Below are 19,222 nucleotides of genomic sequence, written 5' to 3'. Positions count from 1 at the left end.
TTACCTGCTACTAGAATATCATTATCAGAAAAGGTTTCCTTAAATCCGTGAAATGAGCTGGAACGCTTCCATTTAATCCACAGTTTCTTGGACATTATAGTATAGTTTGCTTCAGATTCTAAAGAAAGATCCTTGTGAGGGAAGATATGCTTTGATTTTTTTTTCTTTATAGCGTCTATTCAATGCTGACCAGGACAGTAGTCCAGAGGCCACTGGGATGACAAAAAAGGAACAGTTGTTCCTCTTGAGGGCCTCCAGTTCAAAGAAACACAAAGAATACTTTGAAATGCTAAAAAAAAGTGAAAACTACCTAGAAAAAATCAAAACCAAATCAGCCACGTGTCGAGTACGCATTTGTCAATATCATGAAAGGGAATGTGAGAAACACAAAATAAGGGTCCTGGCATCCTTTCCTAGAAGCCTCATGAAAGGAGAAGAATGACATGTACAGGATACTCTAACGTGGCTTTTTGCAAGGTCCACAGTATCAAACATCAACCTTCACAAGATGAAAATTTCTGTGAGTATGAAGACTGGCACACAGAGCACCGGTTCTAGGTCCCTTCGGAGCGACTCCTTGAATTAAATGAACACCAGTCCTATAAACTGGATGTGCAGGGAGCTCTGGGAGCTTGGGTTCTTAGGCTGGCCTAGGTCCTGTTGAGCAGGTGCATCCATCTGGACCTTGGAGCAAGGCTGCGAGTGACCTGTGGCCACAGTCTCACAGGGGATCAGCCCTGCTTACGTTTTCTGGAATGCTGCCGTCTTTGATTATTACTACCATAGGTGCTGAAAGGAAGGCAGTGTTACTCTTGGGATTGGTGCCAGAATAGGAACGCACCTGGCTGGGAGTTCCTACTGGCTGCTCATGTTCGTGGCACCCAACCCTGGCTTCCCAGCACACAAGGAGTCTGGCTGCTATCTCCTGCGCTCTGATAAATCTGTCTGTACCAGAGTGGGATCTGTTGTCAGCAGTGAAGATCCTGGCCAACACAGAAGGAGCACAATCATGGAAAAGAGATTTCTAAAGAGTTACGTGAAAGCCAGAAATGTCAGTCCTTCCTCACAGCAGGCAATCAACAAATTCTTCTGCCGCTGTATTATACAGCTTGCCAGAGATACTTATCACTGTCCATGTCTCAGTTTCCCCCACTTGACTGTAATCTCATGAGGGCAGAGTTAATCTTATATTCATATCTGTATCCTCAAAGCCTATCACATTTGTAATTTGCCCTCAAAAATGATCGAATACATAGATTCATACTCTCGGTTCCCTATACCTCTGATGTTTCCTGCAGAAGAGAAAACGCTTGAACTAAATAGATCCTAGAACTGAACTTAAATGTTTCATGTAGGCATTAAGGCAGGAGGGGCCTCCCGAATTCCATGGAGGTCACAGAATCAGGGAATTCTCATTTCAGACGAAAATACAGAGCGACCTGTTGCTCTGACTCTGCTTGGCAACAGTGATGCCCAAACAGCGGGTCCTAGAGGACTTTCCTTTTCCCAGGTGACTTGATGGCACCCTTGCCATTCCATCTTTGAACGTATTTTCTTCTTCCTCATAACCTTGACGCCAGTCTCTTTACATCCACATTCTGCAGCCCACTTCAGAAAGCACGCCTGGGAGAAGGTGCTGCTGCAATTCTGGGTCCTCCTCACGGATCAGACTCCGTTCCCTCGTCCACTCGAATCCCTCACCCCTCAAGAGCCAACTCATCTTGGGCCAAAGGACCACACGTTGACCAAAACAGAGTTCTGGGGCCTTGGAAGCGACATCATCAAAGAGCAAGAACTCTGTTCATGAAGGCTTTGGAATGGTATTCTAGGCACGCGGAAGCAGAGTGAATGCTGGTGTAGCAGAAATGGGTGCTCACCATTGCTAAGAGCATCCAGTCCAGCGGACTGGACCCTTTCATCTCCAGCTGACTCCTGTGCAAAATGCTGCAGCCCTGTCAGAAAAGAACTTGGCAGCAAAAGCTCTCCTCATACTTTTTTTGGCCCAGAGATTAAGTAACTGTGAGTCTATCTAAGGAAGTAACTCAAAACTTAAATTATGCACAAAGATAATTAATTCTTATAATAGTAGAAAAGTAAAATTATGTAATTGTCCAGCAAACATAGAAACTTTGAAAGCCATGATAGAGGCATTAAATTTATATTCACGATACATTTTTAAACAAGGGGAAATGCTTATATAAACACATGAACCTGAAAAAGTTGAAACCAAATTACAGGTACCATACATAGAGTGAACAAACCTGGTTTAAACATTCATAGAAAAACAACTAGAATGAAATATATCAAAATGTGAAGCAGTCATCTTCAGGTAGTGAAATTGTTTCTTTTTACTTCTCATTTCAAAACTAATTTGAAGTAGCTCACCAAAAATAAATGCAATGGCATAAATTAAGTAGGCAAGAAAACAGAACAAGGATAGAAACATAAAGTAGAGCCAGGGAAAGAACGTATCCACAGGAGGCATGGCTTCAACGCCCGTATTTACAAACAGCAAAGTGAGCTCTGAGGGTCCTAGAAGTTAAAGCAAGGCCAGACACACGATCACTAATAAAATTCACAGCGCTCACTGCATAAAGTATAAATGATTTCCCACGATAAATGCAGCTGTGTTTCTCTTGATACTACAGCCCAAGAAAATTTTCTCCAATGTGTCCTAGAAGAGGAAAAATCTGTTTCATAGCTAATGTTCTTAAAACATCTCTACCAATCTTTCTTGACTACTGCTCAATACTGTCTAATAACCTCATATCAAAGCACAATTCAATTTGAAGAATTTTATGACAGTGAAATTGCCTAGCTTTCTGCTTTTCTGGCTTGATCTGAGTGAACAGATGGGCCGAAGGATATTTCTTCTTCTTCTCCCCTCTTCCCTTCTCCTCCCTCTCCTCCTCCTCGTATTTTCTTACTACCTTTATAGACATTCTATACCTTTCATAAACGCACTTGCATAACTGTCAAATTTGGACATTTTTTTCCCTGACCATAGGAATGATTTAACTAAAACAAAATCTCTATGCATGCAGGCCACAGCATCTCCACCTCATTTATGACTACAGGCAGCTGTTCTGGATGCTACAATTTGTTACTAGGAGCCCAGAACGCTGGGTCATCCATGCATTCGTAGTCTTGGTTTGGAGACATTCAAAACCGACACACTCACAAAGTGGTCTGACTGATGTTCATATAACTGTGCCTGCTTTAAGGACTTTGTTTGTGACAGAGTCTCACTCTGTTGCCCAGGCTGGAGTGCTGTGGCACGATCTCGGCTCACTGCAACCCCCACCTCCTGGGTTCAAGTGGTTTTCCTGCCTCAGCCTTCGGAGGGACTGAGCTGGGACTACAGGCATGTGGCACCACACCCAGCTAATTTTTGTACTTTTAGTAGAGATGGGGTTTTACCGTGTTGGCCAGGCTGGTCTTGAATTCCGGACTTCGTGATCCACCCTCCTTGGCCTCCCAAAAGGCTGGGATTACAGGCGTGTGCCTCCAAGCCTGGCCGAAGGACTCCTTTTTGTTGACTTGGGCTAGTTATTTCAGATTTCTATGCCTCAGTTTTGGCCTCTGTGAAACGGAGATGCTGCTACTCAAAGGATGGTGGTGGGGATTTCGTGAGCAGATGAAAGTACATTTAGAAGCCTTCCTTGGTGTTCTGGCTGGGTCTGCTTCTGCCATCTGAAGCCACAGAGACAGGCATATGCCTCTTTAAAAAGACAGACATCTCTGTACTTAAAAGAAGACATCCCTTTTCCAAGTCGAATGCATGGAGTTTCTTCAGTATTTCTTGCTATGATAAGGGGTCTAGGTTTCTCATTTTCTGAACGAGTCAAAATTTTCAATTTCTCCCCTTTAGCATAAGCAGTAGACCAACATAGCACAATTCTCTGGATTTGATATCATTCATCCTTTGCCCGTGCAATATGGTAACAATGATCTCTTTGTCCCATAAATTATAATTGTGTAAACTGAGCCAGCTGAGATGGTGGCCCTATTTTCTGTTCAGCTTTCACTTACACATCTGGAAACCACACCTGGACCACACGCTGGGTCCAGCCCTCCTGCCATGAGGCACTCGATCTTTGCTTCAGACCTTCCCACCCCTCGGTGGATAGATGGAAGGGAAGCACGATTTCCAGGCCCTTCGGAGCTAATCCTGAGGCTCGCCCACAGCAATGGGGAGGAAGCCTTCTCCAGTCCCCATCAATGTCAGGTAGGCTGGGCAGGCAGTCATTTGTCTGGCGCGAAGTCCAGGCCTGTATTCATCTGTTCTCATGCTGCCCATAGAGACATACCCAAGGCGGGGTAATTTATAAAGGGAAAGAGGTTTAATGGACTCACAGTTCCGCATGGCTAGGAAGCCTAAGTCATGGCAGATGGCGAAAAAGAAGCAAAGGCCCCTGTTACACGGTGGCAGGCAAGAGAGCTTATGCAGGGGAATTCCCACTTATAACAAAACCAGCAGGTCTCATGAGACTTCTTCACTCCATGAGAACAGTATGGGGGAAACCATGCCCATGATTCAATTATTTCCACCTGGTACAACCCTTGACATGTGGGGATTATTACAATTCAAGGTGAAATTTGGGTGTGACATGGGCAAACCACATCAAGGCCTATCCATGAGTAGAGCAGAAACAGATCAGGGCTGAAAGGTGGAGAGAAATGAAGTCAGTTCTGGTGAGATCAATAAAGCCCCTGGGTCAGCCTCACCTAGAATCAGCACCACCCTGGACTCCACGTCTCTTAAGATAACTTTAAGTTTCACGTTACATAGAGTCCTGATGGTGCAGAGTCAGGATAAAGCATGAGGATATTCCACATCCATAACTATAAAACTACGAGTATTCATGGGTGCTCCTGGCTTTTCAGACTTCAGCCTCCATAAGATATGGTGTCAAGATACCCCACAGAGCTCACGCCTTCCTTGCTGGTGTGGTTTCTCGTTTTTCTTCTCTGGCAGCTTCATGAGTGTCAGCTCTTATTAAGCTTATTTTCATACAAAACTTGGAATCTTTTTACACATGTTCCTCTTAAACTCCACTCTCTTGCACCTCCCAAGGCAGCGTGTGTGACCTAAGTTCAGCATGTTGCAATATTCCCTTTGTCTCCCATGTTAGATTGTCCTCATCTTAGGGGAAGCTTTTGGTCACAATTCTGCCAAGCAGTCCTTACCACGCCACTCCTTCTATGTAGCTGCTCTTCTGAGGTTTGCATGAGGGACCCCATCTGTTTGCACAGCCAGCCTCTGATACAAATGTCTACCTGGGAAGGGCTGGGGAAAGAGTCTTGGGATCTCCTTGGAATGTGCTTGAGGTTGACACCACACCATCTGCTACCATCTAAGCAGCTGTGAATCCACCAAAGCATAGCACCAACCAGGTACACATTCCCACCTTGCAGACAACTGTGCTGGGGTGAGCGCTAATCCCAGGAAGCACTGAATGCAGACTTCTTTACTTGCTTGTAACATTACTAAATCTCTATCTTCATTCCGCATTCCATCCAGCAGCAAAACAAAGCTCTGTAGATACTGCCCGCTTCCCGCCTCGCCCAGTGATTTCAGGGATCGCTTCTAAGTCTTGAGAGCTTCAGAGTGACCACAACAACCATGAGGGTTTTGTGACTGATACAAATGGCATTGGGTCTCCCGTGGTCAGTCCGCACAGAGTATGGGCTGTGCCTCCCTGGTCTTGACCACAAAGCCTCCTGGGCCAGCTGGGCTTCCTCAGCCATGTCTGCACAGCCCTGGCTGCCAGGAAAAGATTCTGCTGCTCGAGCCATGCTCAGGCATGCTGCCTGGTCACCTCATACAAACATTCCTTCTGCTTCCTCTCCGGGCGATTTGGGATAGAGTGTCTTCATTTGCAGATCTACAAATATATCCATGAAGTCCATCTAGTATCTTTTTAATTTATCATTGGAGTGACGTGACACAGAGCAGCTCAAAAGCCTGCCAGCATCTAAGCAGCCCTCCAAATTCTCCTGCCCTTTCCCCCAGTAAAAAAAAAAAAAAAAAAAAAAAAAAAAATTTACTTAGTGAAGGAAGAAGAGAGAGGCTGAGAAACCACATGCCTGGGAAGAATGGTTCTTCCAAATCTTTTCTCTATTGCTGGATATCAGCTTTTGAAATCAAACGTCAGGAATTCGTCCTTTCTGCTTTTATTCCACTGGAGACAGGGTCTCACTCTGTCTCTCAGGCTAGAGTGTATTACGTGATCATGGCTCACTGCAACCTCCACCATCTAGGCTCAAGAATTCCTCCCACCTTAGCCTCCAGAGTAGCCGGGACCATAGGCACACACCACCATACCTGGATAATTTTTTTTTTTTTTTTGGTAGAGATGGAGTCTTGCTTTGTTGCCTAGGCTGGTCTTGAACTCCTGGACTCCTCAAGTGACCCTCCCACCTGGGCCTCCCAAAGAGCTGGGATTACAGATAGGAGCCACTGTGCTCGGCCTTGACTTTTCTGTCTGGTGCCCTCTGCTGTACCAAGAGGCAGTGGCTACCAGGTGTTCCTCTGCACAGGAGAGGAGAGGCCAGGGCAGCAGGGAACGTGGGCGGCCAGGCAATGTCGAGGTCTGTTTTGATATAAAAATACTTTCATGCCACAATATCCTGAGAGCCAAACACCCTCTGGAGTCTTGGCAAGCTGTTTTGTCACTGAAGCATCCTCCCATCTACCAATACAGCTTTCCCAACCAAAACGCAAACAAACAAACAACAACAATGAAATCTGACAGACATCTCCTTAGCGAATCTGTAGAGGGAGATTCCTGTAAACATCAACATTTAACGTCACCCTCTGAAAAGAGGAACTTCCTATCACTGAAAGTTAAACGCTTTTTTGGAACCTCTTGTCTTTTCAAATGTACATCTGAATCTCCCTTTATTTATATACTTTACTTACATCCTGAGGGAGGAGAAGTGGCTATTTGGATTCTCTTTCAAATACATGTTTTTTTAATCTTTATAACTGTTGACTGGTCTCTTTGAAAAGTATGTACTTCAGTTGCTTTTCAGATGCATGCACAGGTTTCTTTACTTTTAAGTTCAAGAGTCTTCCTTCTCTATCAGTTCTTAATTTCTGGAGGGGGTACACCTGGGGTGACTCCTGAACCCAATGTTTAAGGGGAGCACCTGGCCTCTGACTGTTGTATGCACCCCTTAATTCTTCCTACAGCAGATTTTTTAATAAATGACAAAGTCATCTAAAAATGTTCTGAGTCTTTGGTCCCACATCACAACAAATCCATGCTGGTTTCCTCTTCCTTTGGTAAGAGGCCCCTCCGTAGCATTTCCACAATTCATTCAAGCTTGTTGTGTGGTATCAAATATCAAAATCAACCATGTATAAGTTCACAGCATCAGGCATCCTCCTTCTGCACACAGGAAGAGTCTGAGTCTCCATTCCGTGTGCTTCTTCCTCATTCTTTATAATGTCCCAGAGACCACCAACGTGTCACCCACTCTCTCAGTCCTGGAAGACCAGAGGCCATGCCTTAGTCTTCCCTGTCCAGGACCCTACATGTTAGTGACATGGATGGATTAACGGATCATGAGGACGGTCCACTGGGCATGTCTGCAAGTTCATTAAGAAGCTTGAACCAGGAAGACGGGGAAGAAGAAAAACAAAGCAAAAAAGAAGCTTGACCGAGGAGACAACCACACCATTCCACACCATCAGGGAGTCTTCAACGTCCTAGGAGACAACCACACCATTCCACACCATCAGGGAGTCTTCAACGTCCTAGGAGACAACCACACCATTCCACACCATCAGGGAGTCTTCAACGTCCTAGGAGACAACCACACCATTCCACACCATCAGGGAGTCTTCAACGTCCTAGGAGACAACCACACCATTCCACACCATCAGGGAGTCTTCAACGTCCTAGGAGACAACCACACCATTCCACACCATCAGGGAGTCTTCAACGTCCTAGGAGACAACCACACCATTCCACACCATCAGAGAGTCTTCAACCTCCTAGGAGACAACCACACCATTCCACACCATCAGGGAGTCTTCAACCTCCTAGGAGATAACCACACCATTCCACACCATCAGAGAGTCTTCAACCTCCTAGGAGACAACCACACCATTCCACACCATCAGGGTGTCTTCAACCTCCTAGGAGATAACCACACCATTCCACGCCATCAGGGAGTCTTCAACCACCTAGGAGATAACCACACCATTCCACACCATCAGGGTGTCTTCAACCTCCTAGGAGATAACCACACCATTCCATACTATCAGGGAGTCTCTTCAACCTCCCTGGTGGTCTTGGAAGTAAATCTCTATTTTAATCCCTTTCCGGTGTTATTTCTGAATGCTGCTGGAAAAGTTAAGGTTATGAAAACTAAGTAACATGATATTCACTTATTCATTTGCTCAACAAATATCAAGGGTCAACAATAGACCAGGCTCTGAGCTAAGAACTAAAATGGTCTCAAGACCTCTCTGCACTCAGCCCCTAGAAAGCATGGCACCATGTATCAACCTTCTTGACAAACAGTTTGGTTTTTAGTTATTCCATATAACTACAAGAAGTCAGCAGAATGGCCAGGGGTGTGGGCTGTAGACTCTGCCTGCCTTTTATGTTGCTGTGACTTGGAGAAGTTACTTAACATTTCTGACCTTTAACATCTGGTCTAATACATATCCACCCCAATGAGTTTATCAGCAAATTCACAAAAGTTATCTTCAGAAGTCACTCCATACTGTGCCAGCCATACCGCAATTACTCAAAAAATTAGCTGGTATTATTGACCCAAGTGTTTCCTGCAGCAGCAGCACTCTGAATTACTGGAAAAGACAGCATCAAACCATTGTACTGTCAGGTAAATGTTCTCTACCAATATTTCACATTCTTGTAAGCACAGTTAAAAATTGTACTGAGGCCCTACAATGTCCAAAGCACTAAGCTAAAAATACTGGAGAGAAATCAGAGAAAAATACGTTTGGTTTTTTTTTTTTTTTTTTTTTTTGCCCCTAGAGGAAATTAAAATTTAGGAGAGGAGACAGAAAATAGTTTTAGAATGTCAACCTTGTGAAAGGCAGAAGTGCACTCCCCCAAAAGATATTCACATCCAAATTTCTGAAATCTGGGAATGCTGGTTACCTTATTTGGAAATTTTAAAAGGGGACGTGACTAAATCAAGATGAGAGATTCTGCGGATTACCTGGGTGGTCCTGAAATGCACTGGCAAGCGTCCTCGTAAGACAGAGGCACTGTAGAAAAACAGGAGGTTTTCTACAGACACACAGAAGAGAAGGCGGCCTGAGGAGAGGCAGGCAGAGACCTGAAGCCACTGCTTTGAGGGAGCACTGAGGCAGACCCAAGTCCAGGACCACAGCCACTGCCGGAAGCTGGGAGAGGCAAGGAAGGGCTCCCCCAGCGCCTCATGCAGATGCCTCGATTTCAGCCCAGGGAGGCTGACTTTGGACTTCCGGCTTCCAGAACTGCAGGGAACGTGCTTCTGTTAAGTCACATGTTTGTGGTAACTTGTTACAGCAGCCACAGGGAACGTATACATACTTGGTGTCGAAGTTAAAATGCATCCTGTCACCCCTCTACCTTTAAAGAATGACGAGCCCCTCAACATGGCCTACGAAACCGTGACTATGGGATCTGTCACCCACCTGGAGAATTTGGGGATTGAAAGAGGGTGCTGACCTCTGCCCATCCCTAGCTCTACCCAGCACGTTCTTTCCTCTCCCTTCACGCAGTCCCCAAATCCACAGGGCTCTCTCCCCAACCTTCCTGGCCACACTGGCCACGTGAGTCCCCAGTGTCCGTTCTCCCAGGCTCTTTGCACACTTCCAGCCAGCCCACCCAGCAACGCCAACCCATCCTTCAGACAAGGGAAGTCTCCCCAGCTACTCTCAGTCAACTGCCAAAGTATCTGCATCCAGAGACTCACTCCATCCTCCAAAGCACAGGCCACAATGCTAAGTTTGCATTTCTTCTTTGTAATTTAAATGTTTCTCAATCTCTCCTATACACAGCAAGTTCTCTGGAAATTGTAACTATAAAACCTGGGTTTTCCCTCACTACTGCACTCCCTGTGCCTAGCAAGGTATCATTGGTGCTCAGAAGGCAGTTACTGTTATGAAATAGTCAGGGGGAGGCAACGAAGAAAGAGAGGACTGAGGAATCTGCAGCTGCTCAGGTCTGAGCTTACAGCGATGAAGCAAGGTGTCAGGCACTTTGACATCTAAGCTCTGTGTTCACTGAAGGTGCATGGCCTTTGATATTTGTTAAATGAATGCATGGATGGAATGATGAATGGATGAATGAAATGATAGATGGATAGATGGAAGGATGGGTAGATAGAAGGATGGATGAGGGATCAATTAATAGATGGAGGAACAGATGAATAGGAGGATGGGTGGATGGATGGATGGATGGACTGGTAGATGGATGGTTGGATGATGGATAGACGAATGGATGGATCGATGGATGGATGGATGGACAGATGGATGGACTGGAAGGATGGATAGGTGGGTGGATGGATGGACAGATGGACACAGAGATGGATGGATGGATGGACAGACTCATAGATGGATAGGTGAATGATAGATGGATGGATAGATTGACTGGTAGATGGATGGTGGATGATGGATGGATGGATGATGGACTGGTGGATGGATGGGTAGATGATGGATGGATGGATGGACAGACTGGTAGATGGATGGGTAGATGATGGATGGATGGATGGACTGGTAGATAGAAGGGTAGATGGAATGATGAGTAAATGCATAGGTGGACAGATAGACAATGCCTGGATTAACAGAAACATCGATAGATAAATTCAAAGTATTGGGTAGCATAGCTTTTATAATAAAATATTTTTTGAAATTTGTGTTGTTTATTCATTTTTTCTTGGCTGTTAGAACTAAGTTAAACAGATTCTCAAACTCTATGCATGAATTTGTAATAAAATCATATTTTAACTCTGTAATTCAGACAAAACAAAACTTAGTGGGCTCTTCATTCTTCGGACTTTTAATTTGACAGAATTTGAATAGAAGCAAAAAGTCACTCACTCTCCTCTCCCTCCCCACTAACTGGTTCCCTTCTGATATTCTTTCTTCTCCCAAAAAGTCCTTGACCCCTAAAGAAGTTATCACTGTACTCTGAAGCTCTCTTTGGTTTGCAGTTTCCTCAAATAAGGAGTGGTGTTCTCCTACCCAAAAGCTTCACTCTGACCCAGTTAACACCCTAGTGTCATCAAATTGTGTCAAATGAAATTTCATGACGCAGATATGATTTATAAGCTCAGGGACAGTTCAGTTCATTTCTTAATATATTCATATCACCTCTCCTCTAAGATTCTCTGATCACCTGAAAGTTCTCACCCAACTGGAAATCAAGAATGGATTTTATTTAACAGGATTTTAATTGGAAGTAAACAGACACACACACACACACACACACACACACACACACACACACACACACAATGCAAAGTGCCTAATTTGTCTGGAGCTGATTGAAAAAGAATATGATCAAGTATTAAACATCCGTTTCAGCATATTATTAGAGGTCAGAAGCTCTGCATATAGAAGCATCTTCAGGAAGGCTCTCTAAGAAACCCACTGCCTGGGCTACTGGCTGTACTCAGCTGGAAGCAGGCAGAGCATGTGCCCAGCACCACCCTAGATACGGGGACCAGGACACTGCCACAGTCTGCTCGCAATGTCACCGGTCTCTCAGCATTTGCTTCTTTCTTACCAGCATGTGCAAGGGAACATAACTGGAAAGGATGCACGCAGCTGAGGATTGTAATGAGCAACCTAAACACAGCAACCCTCTTGACTTGGTATTTAAAAATCACCTTGCCCTCTGCTCATCTCCTCACTAATTTTTCTTCTCAGCCCACCCTCATACAACTGCTCCTCTCACAAAGTTCATAGTAATTAAAACTCATCTGCAGGCTGGCACCATTGCCAACTACATCAAGCTACTGGCAAAGCTAGACCTTAAATATTAAAGGCCATTCTCCAGGAAAGTTAGGGGCCACGGGACAAGGTCACTGGGGAACTCTCTGTGCCATACCATACTTCCTAGGTCCCAGGGGCATAGAACTACAAGCAATAACATTTTATTTTTATTTGTTTTTTAAAATTATCCATAAGAGGATGGGTTTGTTCTATGATGATCATTTTCTGCTCATAAAAAGTAAACATGTAAGGTTCATGCATATGAACCTGGTATTCAAATGTGCATTTGGTTTCGTTCAAAAATTCCTATTTGAGATACGGTAAAAATAATATATGGAAACAGATAATACTTGATAATATTCTTTTTCAATCAGCCCAGACAAATACAAATGAGGGACTTTGTGTGTGTGTGTGTGTGTGTGTGTGTGTGTGTGTGTGTTTACTTCCCATTAAAATCCTTTTAAATATAGTCTATACTTGATTTCAAGCTGGGTTAGAACTTTCAAGTGATCAGAGACTATTAGAGGGAGGTGACACGAATACATTCGGAAAAGAATGGCCCTGTCCCTGAATTTATAAATCATATCTGCATCATAAAATTCCGTTTTATACAATTTGATAATAGGGATGTTAATTTTTTCTCATTCTTTGACATAGTGTGACTAACCCCTGAGTCATCTACCATGTGCTCAGTACTCTGCTAATTGTTGTACAAAGTCTCCACACAAAACCGATTTACTTTTGAACTGTCTGGCTGAGTTCTTTAAGTTCAACACACAAACTATATCACGTGCTAGGCTCATCGTATCATTAAACGTGCTAATTTTTGGCCACCTAGTCAAGAGGCTTCCACATCACAGAGTACGTCATTTAAGGACATTTTCAGTGTTCCCAGTTGGGAAAGTTCACAAGCGTCAGGGGAAATATATACAGTTCTCTCCAATAAGGCTCAGTCTAATAAAGAAACAGTAGCAGACCCATGTACATGTAAGTGAGAAGACACAACAGTTAGGTCATATTTCCAAAGCTATTCTGTACCTTTCTTAATGAAACCTTATTTTATTAGGTTATTGCAGCCTAAACACAAAGAAATCTATCCCTATTATAACACCAAGCGACAAGCAACAGCGACAAAATGCCTGGCTGCTGTTGCTGTGGATTTTGGCTTTTTGAACCTCACCTCTGCCTGAGTCAGATTCACTGAATTCAGCAACCTTTTCTTTGGTTTCCTGTGCACAGTATAAATCCAGAAAGCTCTGATCCCAGGGATCATTCTAACTCATTATTAGGAGACATGAGCCCATTTCAAACACACTTCAAAGAGAGCGAAGCAGGGGGAACGTAAATTCCTCTTTCTAAATCGAACCAGCATAGACACCCAGCAAGTAAACTGTCTTCATCTATTATCAGATCCAAAACAACATAACCTCAGTGATTCTGGAAGAACTCAAAGAACAGACAATTCATGTCATTAAAAGACTTTGTGCATGATAATTCGCTTTGAAGTTTCTGAGAGAGATCTCATCTCAAAAATCTTTGCAGAAAAATATGGGTATTACGGGGCTCTTGTAGCACATATTAGAGACTGCGGGGATGCTTCACTTTCCTCCCAGCGTGTTCCTCTGCAGGAAAGGGGCACGGGGTGGGGGAACCACACGCAAACAGCCCAGAGCAATCATGAGAAAGAATCTCCTGCACAAATCACACAAATTCTCTTCAAGGAAGAATGACTGCCCAGAGCTTCCAAACTGCTCTTTCCATGACGGACAGGGATGCTGGCAGAAGGGAAGAGAAAGCTTTGAGGAATTCCTGCCTTTACACATGGCTTCAAGTCAGGAACCCGCTGGGATAACTCGGGTCACAAGTTGTAGCTGAAACTCCACAGCGGGGCCGCTGCTCCCAGCACCCTAAGGAAGGGTGAGCGCCAGACCCTGGGCCAAAACCTTCACAGCAGCTGACCTGGAGAAACCCAGGCCCCTTCTTCAGAGCTACCCCCCAGGCTATATTTTTGGCAGCCTGTAATAACTAAACAGTATTCCCTTACAACAAGAGCCCTCCAAAATTATTTCCAAGTAGGTCAGTGCCAGCAGGGAAAGTCAATCCCAAATTCCAGAAATCTTCCTGGTGATCCCGATCCCTTCCCCTGACAACAGGCTCAGCCCTCCAGAGGCCACCTTTCCTCTCAAGGGTTCCCGGGTCCCCTCCTTGTGCAGAAAAGGTTTTCAGGAAACAACCTTCCCTTCCTTTCGGCTCCTGGGCAGTCTCCCCTACTGCCTCTCTCCCAAGGGCTCCAGGACACGCACCTTCCGCCAAGGGGCGGCGGAGGAGCTTGGCTGCTGCACGCGCGCAGGTTCACACACGCGCACACACACACGCGCGCGCGCGCGCACACACACACACACACACACGCCCTCGCTCCCGGCCGCCCCCATCCTCCGCACACTCCCACACACTCACTCCAGGTGAAGTTAGTCCCCCGGCCCGGGTGGCCGCGGCGTCCTCACCTTTGGAGAACAGGGCGGCCAGGCTGATGAGCACAGGCGACCAGTGGTGCCACAGCGTCCCCATCTCAGACGGGCACATCCTGAGACCCGGAGCGCAGATCCTCCGCTGCCCGGCACCGTCCAGGCGAAGAAGAGACTGTCTCAGTCTTTAGAGGCTGGGAGCCGGGCCGGCGGCCAGGGAGCGCCCGGCTAGGGGCCAGAGCATCCCGGGCGCCCTGCGCCCTTCTCCCGCCAGTCCATGGCCTGGCCGAGAGGCGACGACCGCGCGCGGGCTCCTGAGTTGCTCTCCGGCGTCCACCACGCGCGCAGGCAAACCCCACCTCCCTTCTTCGCCCCCAGCAGGATTATTTTTTAATCCACAAGGGGTAATTCCTTTCCTGTTTACCCGAGCGAAGAGTGGCCAAGGAGGCCCAGGCAGGGGCGCCTCCAGCGCAGGGCTCTGGCGGCTCCGGGGCTGGCTAGCGCGCGGCGCCGGGGTGGCGGGGCTGCGGCGCCGAACCCCCCGGGCGGGTGGCCGGGCACGCGGGGCGGCCCGGGGCGCCCTGGCCCGCAGCCCCCATCCCGGGCCGGCCGCTGCGCCTTGGGGCTCGGGCGCGCGCGCGCTCCGGCACCCAAAGTTTGGCGGGTGCGGCTGCTCCCCGGCCGCCGCCTCGGCCCGCCCGGCCCCGGGCCCGGCTGGGGCTCGCGGGGCTCTACGCGCGCCGAGCGCACAGCCGGCTCCGGAGACGCGGGGCTCCCCCCTGCGCCCGGGGGAGGCGGGCCAGAGGTGCGCGGAGGAGGGCCCGCCGGCGAGGGGACGCGGCCGAGCGCCGCCGCTGCTGCCTGCCAGCTTGCGCGGGGGCTCCGCGCCGCGGGGACCGCATCCAGAACGCAGGCGCTCGCCACCCTGCCCGGAGCGGGCTCCGGCCTTCGCCTTAAAGATTTGTCTGTTTTTAAAAAGCCCCACCCTTTCGGAGTGACAGCTGTGAGCCCCAATCCGCAGAGTACATCCCACCTCCCTGGCCGCTCCACGCCCAGCCTCCCCCCACCCTCCCTGCGAGTGCGGACGCGCGTTGGCGGGCGAGGGCTCCCAGCGCAGGGGCGCCCCGAGGACGGAGCCACCCACTCTCCCAACAGGTGTCCAGGCCACCGGCCTCCCCTCGTCAGCGAAGCCTCAAGCCCAGGGACGGTCCTCCAGACCGGGGGCACCTGAGGCTCTTCGCCAGGGAGGGCGCACCGGGAAGGCTAGAGAGGGGCCCTCGCCCCGCCCTGGGCATCTCCGGGGCAGCGGAGTGAGGAAGCTTCTGACACACCACGCTGAGGTCATGCGGGACCCAAGCTCCGTCCCAGAAGGATCCCGCAAGTTAGTGTCCCTAAAAACATATCATGCACGTGTACTTGTTCCAGGGCCTACTGGGAACAGGAAACGGATCCCTTAGGAGACAACATTCCCTTGAGAGGATAAAGGACAGGGTTCTCATACCTTCCCGAATCACCGACTAAGACATACCCACACCAAGCTCACTAAGCACCGTCCTGTGATTTTCAGTCCAAGGACTGCTTTGCTCCACAGCAGTCTTTAAATTAACCCCATCAAAACTCAGGAAAAGCATCCACAATTTTTAAGGAATATTGTAAACCAACAAGCACCGAATAAAATGAGGTGTATTCACCTCAGTAGATAAAAATGGGTCGTTATCATCTGGCTGAGGGGGCAATGGACTTTTTTTATCCTGTATGCCTGTAGTTGCAGAAATATACCAATGCTTTAAGAGTTTTTAGCTTTTAAAGTTTCAAGGAAGATCAGAAAAGCAACTGCTGTTCTATAGAAGATTGTCTTTCTGGGTTCGTGCCCCTTGAGGTGTGCCCGACTCTTTTATTCTATATCTGCTTATCTGAATAAATGTCTGTCTTTGTGTTTTTCTTTTGCTTATTTCTTAAACTTGTGACATTTTCTCTTTGTATTGCTCTCCTATAAAATTACAAAGAGTTGATGCTGCAAAGAGCCTAAGAGATTGTCTCTTACACTGTTTCTGAAGTTTGAGCCAGCAGGAGTGTCACGGGGAAAACGTGCTGGACCAGGATTGCTGGGCCCACCCCAGAGCTAATGCAGCTGGTCAAGGTGGGACTTCCACCTCCAGGTCTAACAAGTTCCAGGTGATGCTGATGCTGCCGGCCTGCGGAACACCTGCCGCGACCATCACTCTCCTTTCTCCTCCACCTGAGTGATGAGAGCGTTCTGGGCGTTCATCTCGTGGACACCTTCACCTGATGTCTGAGTGTCCGAATTGATGCCCGCACCAAATGCATAAGCCAGGTTCCACCTTTAACGCTGCAGTGCCTCCAAGTGTGTTTGTAAATCGTCTATTTGTGACAATGAGTCTATTTGTAAAACATGTCTCAGATGTACTGACTAGAAACAAGTGGTCCCTATTCTTTATTAAAAACAATCATTCTACATTCTTCTAAATGAAACTGAGTTTTTTTCCCTGAATTGCAATCATCAAATAACTTCTCTTTTTGCGACTGCAAAAGGTTTCTCTATCTGTGGTGTGAAGACAAAAGGTGACTGTCAAGTTCCAGCTGCTGCCTAAAATGTTAAATGGTTTCTTCATTCTTCGTACTTGGCTAAACAAAAGGTTTTTTGACTCTTTGGTATGAAGCCGTTTTTGGAAAGCTGCAACTTCAGATACCTGATCAGCGGCTAAAATAAGATACAAGAATGGCTTCTTCCTTTTTCTCTCTCCAGTATGCCGTTCTCCCTGGTACATCTAATCTTCTTTGGGTAATTAGCACAGCTAATTGTGAGGAAGCAAAACTTAGACTTGGAGATGGATGCTGAAGGCTCTAGATCCCTAACTCCAGCCCAGGCCCCGGGACAACTCCCCGTCAGAACTGCCTTCCTTGTCTCTCTCAAGTTAATTGTGAGACGAAATCCGCTTTCCTTCAAGAATATGTGTTTCATCTGCGGGGCCATAAATCAATTTATAAGCCTAATTTTGTCTGTAATTAAATAGCACTAATTGTTCATGCTGTGTGGATGAAGCTTTTACACTAAGCAGTTTTTGGTGTTTTTCAATAAAACAAAAACATTCCCCATAGCAGTTTTTAAGAAATGCAACATTGTTTGAGAGCTGATAAAGGCAGAAAGGAGCTGGAATACAAGTACTGAACGCGCTTATGCCATTGATGGATGAGAGGGTGCTTTCAAGTCCTCTAAAGACAGGGCATCCTGTAAAACTGAAACCATTCCCTTCCAATCCTTCTGATTGCATCCAAGAGAAAGGCCCGGGCCTGAGCTACTCCGGAACAACCCTTTAGTAATTGCAAATGTCCATGTTTTTTAAATCAAAGGGAAGCGCTTTCTACACAGTGGCAACATCTGGCTCAAGTCATTAACATCGTTTTGTTATGATTTTTATTATCATTTTGTTTTCTCTCCTTTTACTTTAGTCATACATTTTGTTTGAAAAACATCAAATTATATATGTTTATGAAGATGGGGAATTAGTAATGGATTTGGCAATCACTACTGGTAACAGGGGCAGGCACCATCTTCTCGCCATGACAATACTCAGGAAGATGGGGAGAAATGACGCTCGGGAAACCTTCGTGTGAAATGAGAGCTACCAGATCGATCCCTCCTGAAGATGCAGAAGAGACTTTTTTAAACTGCCTTTCTTCCCAGGTTTCCAAAATTTATGAAATGGCTGGGAGATAGAAAGGTCTGGTGGAATCAGCTGTCTCTTTCAAGGGGCGGGAAAGCCTTCTGATTTCGAGCGCACTGTAAGTACTGTGAGCGTTGCACACCCTTCCTGGTAAGGCCAGCGGGAGATCATCCTTCCAGAAGGAGCACCTCTGCAGAATCCATGCTGTGCCTTTGAGGATGGTGACGTGTTCGCCAAGGCCTGCCATTCTCTCCTTCCCAGCACGTGGATGACTTCACTTCTCAGCCCCTTGCAGGTGACCAAATGTGAGCAGAAGTCATGAGGGTCATTTCTCTGGTGGGGCGGTGAAAGGCTCAGCTGTGATTCCTCACTCTGTACCTCCTCTGCTCTGGGAGCAGAGTGGACCCCATGTTGGAAATGGTGCAGCTGCTACAAGCTGGGCCCCCCCGCCAGCAGCCCAGCAAGTCGATGGGAGAGCAAAGCCCCCTGCCAAACCCACATTAAGAAGGATAGTAGGAGAAATTAATTTGTATTGTGTTGAATCGTCAAACTTCTGGGTCCTTCCATGTTACTGTACTAAAACCCAGACCTACTTTTACTCTCCTCTCTCGGCCCTTCCACCTCTCTCATCTTTTCCCAAAGCTCCCCAAGCAGATGTTAACAAGTCGGAATATTGGAGATCTCCCAGGTGACCCATGGCATCTCCAGGCAACTCCTAGGTGAACCCAGCAGAGTAGCCTCTTCTGCAAAGACAAATAGGATGGTGCTGCATTCCCCTTAAGTCACTGATTTATGGATCAATATGGAAAGGTCAGCAGGCCTTGAATAGTCTTCCTTGAAGTCATGTGGTGAGCTTCTTGGCATACATGGTGTCTTTGTACCTGTAGCCTGATGAGTGCCTGAGTGGGCCTCAATCGGGGGCGAGGTCAAGGAGAAGCTGCCAGGCTGCCTGTGCAGCAAACCCTTTGCTAAGAAGACCCCCTGGACTGTGCGTGCATCTATGCACTGGAGCCCGTGATCCGAGCCGCTGCACGCTCCTTCACCCCGGATTCCTCCACCTGCCGGAGACACAGCCAAACCACACAGCCTGGGCTTCCTACGCT

The 19,222-nt window shown here is 47.0% G+C and overlaps 1 protein-coding gene across 1 annotated transcript in view; it reads right to left on the bottom strand.

The window, feature by feature from the left end:
- Positions 1-14,971, bottom strand: part of TMEM132D (transmembrane protein 132D) — an 825,236-nt gene extending 810,265 nt beyond the window's left edge. The window contains exon 1 of the mRNA XM_003937096.4: positions 14,473-14,971. Coding sequence (XP_003937145.1) covers positions 14,473-14,551 — 79 coding nt within the window. The 5' untranslated portion in view covers positions 14,552-14,971. The remainder of the gene's footprint in view (positions 1-14,472) is intronic.
- Between the last annotated feature and the right edge of the window lie 4,251 nt (positions 14,972-19,222).

The sequence above is a fragment of the Saimiri boliviensis genome, chromosome 7 (assembly GCF_048565385.1).
Source record: "Saimiri boliviensis isolate mSaiBol1 chromosome 7, mSaiBol1.pri, whole genome shotgun sequence".
Lineage (NCBI taxonomy): Eukaryota > Metazoa > Chordata > Mammalia > Primates > Cebidae > Saimiri > Saimiri boliviensis.
Note: the sequence above shows the minus strand (reverse complement) of the source record. Positions and strands in the feature narration are given on the sequence as shown.